Here is a 14643-nt window from a genome sequence, read left to right as displayed (position 1 = left end):
TTGATAATGTGCTTGAGGAAACTGATGATATACAAACATTCACAGTCTTTACATATGCCCACCATATTCAGTTAGAAGGTTAAAGATCAGATATAATTTATAACATGAATAAAATAAAATATTCTGTTTGAGAGAAAAATCTAACAAAGTCAAAATACAAATGATTAAATGAAAATTTCTGCAAATCAGAAAAAGGGCAAAGGGCTTGTTGCCCTAATGTACAAAGAGCTCCTATAAGTCAGTAACAAAAATACTAAGAGCCCCAAATAAATATGACCAAAAAACAGGTCCCAGAAAAGAAAATTCAGATGGCTGTGCTGACTGCTCTCATTTTAAATTAATGACAATGAACTCTGAATGGGCTTCTGATGTTGTCCAGGACTCATACCAGTTTCTTACTTCAGTTATTCATAGAAGATGAATTCATACCTTCTCCTCTATAATCAGACATTACCTTCTTTCCCATTCTTATTCTCCACTGCTACCCAAGTCCAAGCCATCCTGTCTCTCACTAGGATTATTCTAAGAGATTCCTAACTGGGAGCTGGAGCTATTCAATTATAGGAGTCATTAATAAACTGAGAAAACTTATATATATCCATGATTATTTATTCAAACTAACACTTATTCAAATATTTATAGCATATGTATTCAAAAGGCAAATATTTACCTGAGCACCTACTATACACTAAGCAGTGTTCAAGTCTGGGACATGGCAGAGTAGGAAACCGAGTCTCTGCATTCACAAAGCTTATATTTTAGATGGAAAGGCTGATAGCTATATAAATATATGTCAGGTAGTGAATGTCAAAGAAGAAAAACCAAGCAAGGAGGAAGGAATAACCAGCTAATGTTTTTGAAGGGAGGCCAGAGAAGCTTTCCTTGCTCACCCTGACAGAAAGACATTTGAGCAGAGACCTATGAAGCTGAAGTATGGAGCAATGCGGATATCAAAGTGGGCAGCATGAATTTAAATACTAAATAAAGTAAATTCTATGCACTAATAGTATGATTATAGTGCTTACAAAATCTTTAAACATTTGATAAGGCCTGAAAAACCTCTCCTTTATTACAAGGGTGCCAATGCTAAAAAAAAAAAAAAAAAAAAAAAAAAAAGATCAGAAGTAGTCCACATCTATTTTATACATAAAATACATTGGTTGTTGTTGGTATATGTGAGTACTATGAACTTTTGTCCATAATAGGGAGAGTTAAGCCAAAGACTGAATTTTTATACCATGCTTAGTTTAAAAATAAACACAAATAACCCTCCTTCCTTCACTCACCCTCTAAATTTTGGCTGTCTTTACTAAAAAACATCCTTTTAATTTAATCCTGAAAACAACATGGAGAATGACTTTCTTTCAAAACAAGTTTTCCCTTGAAGAGAAACACATGTCCAAAGTACAAACAACATTCCAGAGTCTGACTTAAGGCTACTTAATTTCTGCACAATGACGTCATACTTAGGCTACTGAACATGCTCCTGTATGTATCATTTCTTCTACAGTTCTAAAATTTAGGCCTATTCATGGAAGCAGACCTATCATTCTATGCAACTTGGTGAGAGAAACAAGTACTTCCCAGGTCACAAATAATTTCTCAAAGTAACCAAAATCAATATTCCAACATATTTTTTAAAATTTGCTAGCCAATTTTAAAATCTGTTTATAAAGAAAAGACCTAAGAATAGCCAAGAAAATTTTGAAGAAAAAAAAAAAAGATTTATGAGTAAACCAGGCTACTGGGTTTCCAAGGAAAATATAGAGCTTGCTTGCCTGGTTGATTGATTGATTATTTATTTATTTATTGGGTTTATTTGAATTCCAGTTAGTTAACATGCAGTGTAATATTAGTTTCAGGTATAGAATTTAGTGATCCATCACTTACATCTAACACTCAGTGCTCATCCTAACAAGTGCCTTTTTTAACACCCATCACCCATCTAGCCCATCTCCCACCCACCTCCTCTCTGATAACCATCAGTTTGTTCTCTATTATTAAGAGTCTGCTTCTTGGTATGTGTGTCTCGCTCTTTTTCCCCCTATGATCATTTGTTTCTTAAATTCCACTTAGGAGTGAAATCATATAGTATTTGTCTTTTTCTGATTGACTTACTGTGCTTAGTGTAATAATCTCTGCCTCCATCCGTGTCATTGCAAATCACAGGATTTTATTATTTTTTATGGATCAGTAATATTGTACTATATCTTTTTTGTCCATTCATCAGCTATAATAATTGAGAATGTTATACTGGATCATTGAAATTGAGGAAAAGAGAACCTAGGAACATCCCTGTGGTTACATGGTGACATTTCAAATTAGTAGAGAAAGGATGACCCAACTACTCCAAAGTAGTATTAGCACAATATACATACTGGAAAAAATAAAATAGGTAGCTCTCCACCACATATCATACATGTATTAAAATAACCCTAGCTCAGTAACAGATAACCATCCTAAATTTCAATGATGTAACCGAATACTCACTCACTTCTTGCTCATGTAAAGCTCAACAGGTGGTGGGATGGGTTGAGGGGATCTTCTCCACGCAATCTCGCAAGGACTCTGGCTCACAGAAACTTCATCTTCAAAAGATGTCTGGCAAGGGAGCCCAGGATGTCAACATCCTGCTGGAAAACATGGGAAGAAATGTGGAAGATGGCCTAGAACATTTTGTGGGGAGGTGAACATCATGTAATCATTTTACCCATATTCCATTGGCTAGCATTTGCCTAATTGCAAGGAGGCTGGCAAACTAAGTTAGGTATCAGCCATGTACCTGAGGGAAAGAAGAAATAGACGAAGTGAGCACTCAGCTAATATCTAGTACAGTACATCTTTCTGGTTACCAAGTATCCTACTATAAGTAGAGCATACTTCTTTACTCGCCAAGTGAGAAAACCCCAAATTCCATCCAGTTATTGTAACCAGCTTCAAGTCCAAAATCTGAGTGATAACATGGTTCTTTCCATCAGTTCTGGATATAGTTCCTGACATTCAGTGATACTTGCACAAACAACACAAGTCAAGAAAGTCTTCCTACTGCCATCTGGCCCAACATATTATAGTCAAGCAGGGATAAAATTTGTAATAAGCTGTACCTAGTAAAGAAACATGTGGAAGGAACTGGTCTATAATAGTTATGATAAGCTTCTGGCAGGAATTTTGAGGTCCTTTTAACCTGGCAGTAAGAATATATCCTTGATTTCAACTTTGCTACCTGGGAGGAACTACTTATTCAATGTTCTTCATAGCTCTGGATCTACTCTTTAGCAGCTGTTTTGTCCATTAGTACATTTGAAATATAAATAATGGAGAATGACCCTCCTCAGAGACTTTTAAACTTTTGCAACCCAAATTTCCCCTGAGCAAGTTTAGGAGCCCCCAAATACTTCTAATGACAGAACATCCAAAAGCTGCTAAAGAAAAGGCTTTATTGGGTCATTTTTTTTTTTTTTTTGCATTATAAATAAGCAGATGTTTGCTTTTGAGAGAAAGGTATCTCTTCAGCTACATATGCTAATAGCATCTCCCAAAGTTATTTCCTAAATATAATTCTCAAGGTTGACTTATTTTTTTGTCCTTTGCTCCTTATCTTAAAGAAATCTTGTTTAGGAGGAAATACCACAATTTTACTCAGATCTGTGCTGGAGCCAGAAGTCATAATATGCATAATCTCTTATCACTTAGGACTAGAAGCAATGGTTTTTCCATCCTTTTTTGTGTTTTTATACTTGCAAGGTAAAAAATTCTTGTCATATCCCATCTCTTCTTTTATTATCTTGATAAATGCAGGTAGTAAGAGTCAACACTCACTACCAACATTATATTTTCTAGCTTTTCCCTAGAGCTATGGGTTCAAGGACATGTGGTTCACAATCCAAGTATTTGCAAGTGACCTTTTTAAAACCTCTTTCATCACTGCATTACACAAATCTCATTTTATAATATTGGATATTAGTTTTCATCTTGATTGACTGCTGGACCAATGAATGCCATGTACTATGGATTTATTTTTACAGTATCATCCTCTTTCCATCACCAATTTCTGAATCAGAGTAATAACACGTCTAACAAAAAAATCCCTAATTTTCATTGGTTTAACATGATAGGTGTTTGTTATGATAACTTAAATCCAATTGGTTCAAGTGAAGGAATATGTAGATGACAATGATTCTCATGGTTATTTAGGTTCCCAGGCTGATGGTTACTCCTACATCTTAAGAAGAGGGTCTTCTAATGGCTTGCTGGGAATTGACATCCAGCCAAGGGACACAAGAAGAGTGGATGATAGGATTTTATGAGCTAGACTTGGAAGTAGTTAACAGCATTTTCACCCACATTCCACTAAAAAATTCTTAAGTCACAGGACCCCAATCTAACTTCAAGTGATGCTGAGAAATACAGATTGGTTGTGTATTAATTGGATTAAGAAGTTTGCCAATCTGTCAGAGTATATAGGGCAAGTTCCAAATAGATTAAAAGCTAGATATAACATAAACATATAAAAAGTAGTAGAGGAAAAAAGAGAAGAACTATGTCAGGAACTTTAGAGAGTATGGGGGCTCCATGGGCCTACACTGGGCATTCATTCATCTGAGACAGATGGGGGACAGAGCAGAGATAAAGTTTTCATTGATGGTACACACCTGAAAGGAGATGTTAGTGCTGCAGGAGACACAAGTACCTACGAGGGCTCTTGTTCCCTACTGAAAAAAAACCTGTCACTCTAGGTCACTGTAAGGTCATCAAACACTGTCAAGTGGGCATATTTAAATTCTCATTGTGGCTTGGAAAAGGGTAAATGGAAACAAACAACTCACAAAAATCCAAAAACTATATCGCTGGGAAAACTATATTGCCTAACTTGGGGAGGGGCAAGAAAGTCTTCCAAAGGAGATGCCCCAAAGGTACAATGAAGAGTTTAGCTGCCACAAAGAACAGCAACAACATCACTGGATCCACCCATAGTCTCTTAAGTATGAAAATATACTTAGAGATTTAGAAACATCTTAGAAAAGATGTTGAACATCAAGAACTCAAAGAACTCTCTCCATGAGTTCTTTTTTGAGGAATCTACAAGAGAATAAACCTCATTCAAGCAAAAAATGACTGGGAAAACTTAAGCAATTCAGCTTTAATAGATACTTCATTGAAAATCTAAGATGAAAACTAAGGTGCAAAGGAGAGAACAATGTTAGGTAACCTGCTCTTTATGTGTTCTATGTTCCAATAAAGTAAAAATAAAATAATGGAACTAAAAATGGGAGGAGAATAAACTCAATGAAACGAGAGAGTAGAATGAACTCATTCAATGTAAAAAAGAATGAAAAAAAAAAAAAACCTTAGGTGAAGGCTGCTTGGGTGGCTCAGTTGGCTGAGCATCCAACTCTTGGTTTCAGCTCAGGTCATGATCTCATGGGTTGTGGGATGTTGCCCAGCCTTGGGCTCCATGCTGTGGAGACTCTGCTCTGCCCCTTCTCCCACTTGTGTGCTCTCTCTCTAATAAATAGAAAAAAAACTTTAAAAAAATGTAATTTAGGTGAATGAGAATGTCATTAAAAAAGTAAAAAAATAAAGGACAATGGGCATCAAATATGGTAAAACAATTAGAACAGAAATATTAACTTTCCTACACACCAAATTTAAACTTTTTTTTTTTTTTTTTTTTTTTTTTTTTTTACAAAGACAGCATGGCAAATATAGTTTGAAGAGAAACAGTAAATATAATAAATGTAATAATTACAGCATAGATAATCCGACAGAAATGAAAGCAAACATACTCACTTTATCAACAAATGTGCAAGGGTCGAATCTGTCAGTTAAATGGAAAGATTTTCAACTTGGCTCATAAAGTTCTAACCATATACTCTATTCAAGAAACATACCTAAAACAGACTGATTCAGAAAGGCTAAAAATAAAGGGATGGTCAAATGTATCCCAGACAAATGGGAACACTAAAACAGCAAGGACAGCAACACTGATGTCAGATCAAGTAGAAAGCAAACAATAGTAGGGAAAGATTTTCTAACTATGATTTCAAATTCATATGCAAAAATGAAATACAAAGGAAAAAACCAGAAGCATCTGACTATATACAGTAAGTGACAGAAAAACAGTGTGATAAAAAAGTTAATAAAACAAAATCAAGACAACTGACAAATTGGGAAAAAATATTTGTAACACACGTAACAGTTAAAGGTATAGTATATGCAGTGTATAAGTAAATCTTAAAAATTATGGGGAAAAAGTAAAAAAACAAAAAAACCCCACAATTCACCTGTGGAAAAATGGGCAAGACATGAAAAAATTCACAAAAATCCATATGAAAAAGGCACTTAAGAATTTTTAAAAACTATTACACAATGCCCCTAATAAGAAAAGTGGATAGTAAAACTACCCCGAGGTAACATTTTTCACCTATCCAGTGTACAGAATTCAAAATATAGAACACCTTACTGTATTGAAAAGGTTGTGGGAAAACAGGACTCAGGTTGCTGGTGTTTAGCACAAGCTTCATGGTGGAAAATTTGGCATGTTTCAAGCAAAATTACATATCCACTTACCTTTTGGCCTAACATTCTTACTCTGGGAACTTACCCCCAAGGATATAACTTCAATAATATGAAAACACATACTGTTGTTCATAGTTTCTTTGCAATATTTTTTGTAACTGTAAGATATGGAAAGTAATTTGTATGTCTAGACACAGATGAATGGCTGAATAAATTGGCGGGTCTACCTAATGGGGTACTAGAAAGTTTTTTGTTGTTTGTTTTAAATGAGGAAAATCTTTATGGACAACTGTGCAGTGATTTCTGGGATATAGTTTTAAATGAAAAAGTGTTTTTGTTTTGCTTTTTTTTTTTTTTTTTTTTTTTTGAGAAACAGAGAGAGAGAACACAGTGAGGGTGAGGTGCTGAATGAGAGGGGGAAAGAGAATCTTAAGCAGGCTCCAAGCTCAGTGTGCAGCCTGATGCAGGGCTCCATTCCCATGATCCTGAGATCATGACCTGAGGTGAAATCAAGAGTCAGATGCTCAACCAATGGAGCCATCCATGTGCCTTGAAAAAAAAGTAAAGTTTATAAATATCATCTAAGAATGTTAATTTTTGCAGTAAGTGTGGGATATAAATATATATACATTTATCCATCTGTGCAAACAGAAACACAGAAAGCATATGCCAGGGACTAATGGGATGAATTATCTACAGGGGATGGGTGGGAATGAGATAAAAAAAAGAAATAATTGAAAGCAGGAGTTGCTGCCTCTCAAAGTATATCATTTTGTCCAGCTCTGCCTTATGGAATAATGTTCACATTTCACACACATAAAGAAAAAAATGTAAATAAAATTACCAAGGATGGAAGAAAAATGCTTTACATAACATATCAGAAATGTGAATTAAAGTGCATTTCAAATGAAGTACTACATGAAAGGAAGGCAGGGAGAATGTACTAACCCAAGGTCACTTTTTATTACTCTAAAAATTGATATATAATTCACATACCATATTATTCACCCTTTTAAAGTACATAATTTAGTGGATTTTTGTTTGTTCACCAACACTACCATCCAATTCCAGAACACATTCATCAATCCAAAAAAGAATGCCATCCATATCATTAGCAGTCACTCTTCCTCCCTTCCCTCATACTTAGCAATCACTGATTTACTAATTGGTCTCTATGGATTTACCTATTCTGGAGATTTCATATAAGTGAAATCATATTTTGTGTTTGGCTTCTTTATTAACCTAATCTTTTCTAAGTTCGTTCTTGTCATACTACATATCAATACTTCATTCCTTTTTTGGCTGAATAATATTCCATTGCATGTATATATTATTATTGCTTGTCCAGTCACCAATTGATATATGGCTTGTTTTTTATTTTTGGCTATTATGAATAATGCTACTATGAACATTCATGGTCAAGTTTCTTTTGGTATAGGTTTTTAATTCTTTTAGGGTCTACAGCTATTAGTAAAAATGCAGGTCATATGAGGCTTTCATTATGCCTATGCTGGTACACTTGATGGTATCTTCCAAGTCTCTGGAGATCTGTTCGTTGTCATTCATGTTTTCTTTTCCCTGTTCCTAAGACTGGATAATCTCAACTGACCTATTTTTAGTTTCACCAAATCTTTCTTCTGACTGCTCCACTCTGCTGTTGACAACTTATGCTGAATTTCTCATATCAGTTATTGTACTTTTCTATTCCTAAATTTATGTCCCTTCTTTATAATTTCTATCTCATTATTGATATTCTCTAAATGGTGAGGCAGTTCTTTTAGTTCTTTAAACACGGTTTCCTTTCATTCTTTGCATATATTCTCAAAATAGCTTATTTAATGTCTTTGTTGAATAAATCCAAAGTCTAGACCTCTTTGGGTAGTGTTTGCTTTTCTCCCCTCTGCATATAGGGCATACTTTATTTCTGTATATGCTTTATAGTGTTTTATTGAAAACTGGTCATTTTAAGTAATATAAGGGTACAAATCTAAAAATCAGATATTCCCATCTCCCTAGGACTTTTCTTGTTGTTTAGTGGACTTTTTTGAACTTGTGAAATCTATATTCTTTGTTGTGTGTGGCCATTAAAGTTTCTGCTTCATTAGTTTAGTGGTATACTAATAACTAGACAGATATTTCCTTAAATGCCTGGAATTAATACTTCTCTAATTTGCTAAGAGATTTTGTGTGTGTCTGTGCTGGGGCACACCTTCAACACTTAGTCAAGAAATTGACAATTCCACCTGAGCCTTCATTTCCTGCTTGAGCAAAACCTCTAGGTCAGCTACAAGTGAGAGCTTAGGGCTTTCTCAGCTCTTTCCTGAACATACACACAGCACTATACATGCACATGACTTGCTTGATTTCAAGAAATATATGAGAACTTATCAAAGTCCCTAAAGATACTGAATCCTCCAGATTTCCTTTTAAGCTTTTTGACAAATTTGTTTTCCTCACCTGTTAATCACTGCCTCGTACAAATGTGATGTTAAACAATTACCTCTGATTGTTTTTGAAAAGTGTATCAGGAAAAAGGCTTTCACACTGAGCAAGTTCTTAGTCAAGACAGACTTTCAAGTAGGGTCTTCCAGGGAACTACCACATTGGTCAAATAACAATTCTCAGTGAATGTATTGTTAAAGAAGCTCCAACCCTGTTGTTTCTTCCAGTGGCTGCCAGGCTGCTGGTTTTCACTGTAATTGTGGGCTGTTTGTTTTCAAAACTATCATGGATCTGAGGAGTGAAAGATGCAAATACCAGAAGTTAAAATATCACAAAGATTACTGTTCCTATCAAGATTTATCCACTTTTTTCTGGAAAAATATTCCCTGGATTGCAATACATCTGTGGTTGATTCAGATAATAGTTTTCTTCCTGCTTTTTATGGGGAAAATAATTTCTGTGTATCTTTACTCCACCATTTTTGCAGACATCATCCTAGGTCTTAGTTTTGAGACCATATACCCTGAAGCCAAACAAAAAAGAACTCTAAACATATACTGAATTTTGGCTAGTAGACTTGTATTTTTGCAGAGGTATCAGTTAGCAACCGTGAAACTAAGTTCTGTATATTCTTCGATTGAGGAAATGAGTATACTGTGGATAACGGGAACCATCTTTCTCACTGGGAGATGGCAAAAAGACACAAGACAGCCTGAGTAGGCTCCCATTAGCCAAATTAAGGACAATTTGAGCATCAAAATAAATAATGGATTCCTACTTCTGTAGTCATAGGAATCAGATTTGCTACTCTACATTAAGTAACTTGAACACTGGATAAAATAAAACATATTTTCAGACAGGTTTTTCAGACAATGGGCAAAAAGAAATAGGGCAATAGTGATACCTGAGAGAGTGAAAACAAACCAGTTGAGTGCTTTAGCTCATTGCATGAAGTTTCCAAACTATACTACTTGGGCAAGGAATCCCAGGTAACTCAGTGGCCTTCCTGAAAAGACATAGTTTAGGATTTACGTAAGCTGTGACTAGAATTTGTGAGGCAAAATACAAGAGAGTATGAGATGAACAGAAAGAAGTACTCTGGAGATCTTTGGAAGGATCCCCTCAAGTCTATGGCATAAGACTGGGCAATGTGTATGAAGAATATATCAAGGCCAGGGAAAATTTCACTAGAAAGGAGTTTATGAAGCAACTTACACTGGGCCAGGTATAGTTTGTGTTCCCACCTCACCAGTTTTGCTAGTAGAAAAAGTATTAAGCAGGGTGCTTAGAATGTTAATGCCTCTGGAGCCAAATGAGCCATAGGCCAAGCTTTCTCAATCTCAACACTGTTGACATTTTGGGCTTGATAATTCTTTGTTGTATATAATGCAGAATGTTTAGTAGCATCCCTGGCCTATATCCACTAGATGTGACACAAAATATCTGCAGACAGTGCCAAATGTTCCCTAAGGGTAAAACTGCCCCACATGGTGAATCATTGCAGACAAAAGCTTTAAAACAGCTACTAATATTCTGTATGTTCAAGGAAGGAAGAAAAATCTGAACATGATAAGAAGACATATCTAATGTTACAATAAAAACAACAGCAAAGAGAGAAGGGAAAAAAGAGACGAGGAAGAGGAAGATGAGGAGGAGGGGTAAGAGGATGAGGGCTGAGGATAAAACGAATGTGGTAAAATGTTATTATTTGGGAAACCAGGGTGAAGGATATTGTATGGTAAACAACGTGGCTTTGCCCAAAGAGAACTGCCTTTGCCTTTAGCTTCTTGGAGGCAATCTATGTAATATCTATAGAAGTACATTTGTTTAGGGCAGCAGCTAGCTACACTAAAATAGACAACCATGTAACCCAGGATGGGGGATTTGGGGTCATGTGGTATCAGTCATCTGGAACAATCACTGAGGCAATCAACTGATGACACTTATGTATGGCAGCCACAACAAAGAATCTGCACACCAAAGCTTCAGTGAGCTTCTCAGATGGGCAATACTCTATGCACATTGATGCCAGGATGGTAATACATCCTAGGGACAACCTAGCTTTGTTAGAATCCTCACAGACATGGTCCTATGTATCTCTTCCTTTGACAGGTTCTAATTTGTGCCTTTTCCCTGTAATAAAAAGTAACTTTCAGTAGGTTTCAGTGTGTGTGTGTGTGTGTGTGTGTGTGTGTGTGTGTGTGTGTGTATAGACAGGCTTCAGTAAGTTCTGGGAGTTTTTCTAGCAAATATTTGAACCTGAGGATGTTTGGGGAACCCCCCTCCCATTAACCCCCCCACAACCTGCAATTGTTGTCAGAGGTAAGTATGGTCTTGTGTGGGCTCTTTCCTCTAACTCTGTAGCTGGACCCTAACTCCTTGTGGTAGGCTAAGAAGTCTTGGCCAGACTTAGTAGTCTGGAGGACAGCTCTCAGCTTTTCAGTATGGCTAAATCTGGGTAGCCTTGGAGACCTATTTCTTTCATTTTTCCTGCAAAATTTTCATAATTAAAATTTCAACTGAAATTAATTTCAATTTTGCATAATTGACATGTCAATATAAAAATTTAAACAAGTAGAAAAAAACAAATTTTGCATTCAGCACAGAGAAAATAATTTTTTTCTGTACAATCTCTTGAATTCCATTGCTTTAGTTATCTAAATTCTTAAGCTCTTAATAGAGCTTAAAAAAATTATAGAAATGACTCTCCAGAGCTTATCAATTCCTGCTAAGCAGGGGGCTTTCCCTGCTATTAACAGTAACAAGGAATTTAGTTATCTTTATTTAGTTAACCAAGAACCTTTAATTTCTTCCAGAGAAGCAGAAGTGAAACATTTGAAAGGATTTCTAAAATCCCATTTTCCTTTGAAATAACAGTACTCCATAAAGGGTAGTTTCTTCCTCAGTGAGTCACTTCATCATTGCACTTAGTTATCTGGAAATGCTTCTTTAATCATACCTCCTTTAGAGTTTGTCCTTATGAATTCTAATCCATGATTCCACAAAATATGTTTACATTAAAGTTCATGGTCAAGCAACTACATATTATATACATTCTTGATTTAAACAAATATTTCTATGCAGTGAGATATAAAACAAATTTTTGGTTGTGTTACTACATTTAAACACATATGCTACCTAAAAAAACTGAGATTCAGAAATAAAAAACTGCCCTAGAAACTATTTTAAAACAGTCAAAAAGTAGATCACAAATAATTACAAGTATAATAAAAATATTTGTATAATTTATTATCTTTATACCCATAATAAAAGTTACTATCTTAGTTTTGTTAAGGACAACTTTTAGCAAAGATGATCTCTTTTAAATAACTACAATTTCCTCATATTTTCCATTATTATTTTAAATATATCTTCTCAAAATTTATTTTCAAGGCAAGACACAGAGCTAAACCTGCAAAATACTTTTCATGAATAAGCACAAATGAAAAAGTCTGAGAAAGCTATAATCTTGAAATTCTTTCAGAAGGAATAATGTGAGTATATTATTAAAAATCAATTTAAGTATGTACATGATGTGTGGTAGGCTTATGTAAACAGAACTTTAATAATGGGCTGGTTCACAAACAGAGGTACTAATCAATCATCAAATATAATTTTTTTCCCCTGAAACACAGCAATTTTAGATTGCTGTTCTTTTCTCCTCCTGCTTGCTTCCCATGAAGGATGAAGAGGCAGCTGTGATTGCTGTTTTGAACTTTCAAATCCTCTTTGTGCGCTCCTATTAAACAGATTCTTGAGTTGAGGTTCATTTTGCTGAAAACCTAGGAGGAGAAGGCAAAAATAGTGAGGAATAACCAGATACCTAAACAGCATACAACAGAGTGTTCATTTTCTCACATCAGTATTTAAGGAAGGAATTTAGTTTTACTTCAATGGAATACATCACAGTTTAAAATCTAAGTCCAATAGTAAACAGTATGAAATTGAAATATACATATGAACAGGCAATTCTGGGACACGTGCTTTCTAATGTTTTAAACGGATGTTTACTGTATGTCTCCTAATATATGTTGTGCTGTCTCAGTTACATTGGCAGTAAGGAAGGAAAGAAAGTAGACAACATGGAAGGCCAAAACCCATCCCCCAACAAAACAACCCTCCCCCCCAAACCCCAAACCAAAAAGGGCATCTTATATTTTCAAAGGAATATCATTTGTTTGTGATTACTGTATATGGAGCAGATGTAGCCAGAAAATTCACATGGACTTACTAAGATACTGGATTTAACAATGTTGATGGGAGGGATATTTTTAAAGGGCTATTAATTGATTCTATTCCCTTCTACTACTGAACATAAAATTATTATAAAATAAATAAAATTAATTATAAAATAAATTACTGAATTTGCTCAAATATAAGACAAGGTTCTTCTCAAAGCATATAATTATACACCAGATTAAGAGGGTGGCAAGTTGTTTCACAGCCTCTTATAAGATAAACTACATTAGTTTGAACAACAAATCGTGTGTGGGGGAGACATAGCAGTCAGAAAACACAAATCAGTGCATGTTTATAGAATCAGGGGGGAAAAAAGGGAGACAAAAATATAATACAGATTTTTTTTTTAAAGTACTCCTAGGAAGGTGTAATTTCTCCTCTACGAGTTAGGTATCATTTACTGTCAAAAGCCTCCTAAAGATTTTCTTAAGAAGCAAATGTCATAATGTTACACAAACATGCACACAGTTTGGGTTCACATTTCTAAAATATTATTGTACAAAGAATTCAAAACATCCCAAATCTTGTACAAATCACATGTGGTCTAAAAATCTGATATAATACTAAGAGTGGCTCTAGTAATGAAGAACAGAGAATTTAAATGTTAAATGAAACTTTAATAAAAAATGAGATTCAAATAAGACAGTATTCTAAACGAATATATATTTTATATAACTATGTAAAAAAGTTTATATGTGTAAACAAACTGATAAACTGAATAGCATAAATATATAAACTATGCAAAAAACAGGAACCCTTTCAGCTTGGGTCTCCTCCCAGGGAAACTATGGCAATGTCTGGACTTTACAGTTATCCTGCTGATGAATCTAAGGTCACTGAGGCACACTGCCATTTGTTTGCCAAACCTCATTTTCTTTTCCTGTTAGGGGCACATGCATGATACACTCCCCTTCCTGATTATAGTTAAATGAGGCCATGTAACTGAGTCACAGCCAACAGCATATGAACATAAAGCCTAACCATAGAAACCTCATGCTTGATCCTTTAATTTTCTCTCTGTTCCCAGTGAACACAGAGAGGTCCTGGAGGCACAAGAAGGAAAAGGGCTGCCAGCAGCACACAGGTGGTGATGAATGAGAAATGAATCACCACAATTTGGTAGTTACTTGTGATAGCCAGCAGTCTACTACAAATTGTAACCAAAACGGTACTCAGATGGAGGATACACCCATTAAAAGAGCATGCATGTTTGGCAGTGGCTTCACAATTCAGTGGTAGCTGATAAGGAAATGGGATACCCAAGGTTAAAAAGTGCATATGCTTCCTAAGCTAATGAAGTGGGTAAAACTGTGGCCACTGAGAACTTGGGAAGCAGGCTACAGGCCTAAGGAGTTTGTAGCACCAGGGTAAGTGGGTGGAACAAATAAAAAAAATTAGCACACTGCTGGCTCTTTGGCCACAGACTACAGAAGAGGGAAAGAA

At 35.4% G+C, this 14643-nt stretch overlaps 1 protein-coding gene and 1 long non-coding RNA gene across 6 annotated transcripts in view; both read right to left on the bottom strand.

The window, feature by feature from the left end:
* The window catches only part of LOC106559462, a 29257-nt gene extending 23871 nt beyond the window's left edge, over window positions 1-5386 (bottom strand). The window contains exon 1 of the long non-coding RNA XR_005366577.1: window positions 2495-5386. This is a non-coding gene — a long non-coding RNA (uncharacterized LOC106559462). The remainder of the gene's footprint in view (window positions 1-2494) is intronic.
* A 6506-nt stretch (window positions 5387-11892) lies between these two features.
* The window catches only part of SRFBP1 (serum response factor binding protein 1), a 64432-nt gene continuing 61681 nt past the window's right edge, over window positions 11893-14643 (bottom strand). For all 5 annotated transcript variants that reach the window (XM_038551931.1, XM_038551933.1, XM_038551930.1 and 2 more), the window contains one exon: window positions 11893-12743. In XM_038551931.1, the coding sequence (XP_038407859.1) occupies window positions 12559-12743 (185 nt within the window). In that variant the 3' untranslated portion in view covers window positions 11893-12558. The remainder of the gene's footprint in view (window positions 12744-14643) is intronic.

Source organism: Canis lupus, chromosome 11 (genome assembly GCF_011100685.1).
Source record: "Canis lupus familiaris isolate Mischka breed German Shepherd chromosome 11, alternate assembly UU_Cfam_GSD_1.0, whole genome shotgun sequence".
Lineage (NCBI taxonomy): Eukaryota > Metazoa > Chordata > Mammalia > Carnivora > Canidae > Canis > Canis lupus.
This window is presented reverse-complemented; position numbering and strand designations above follow the sequence as displayed.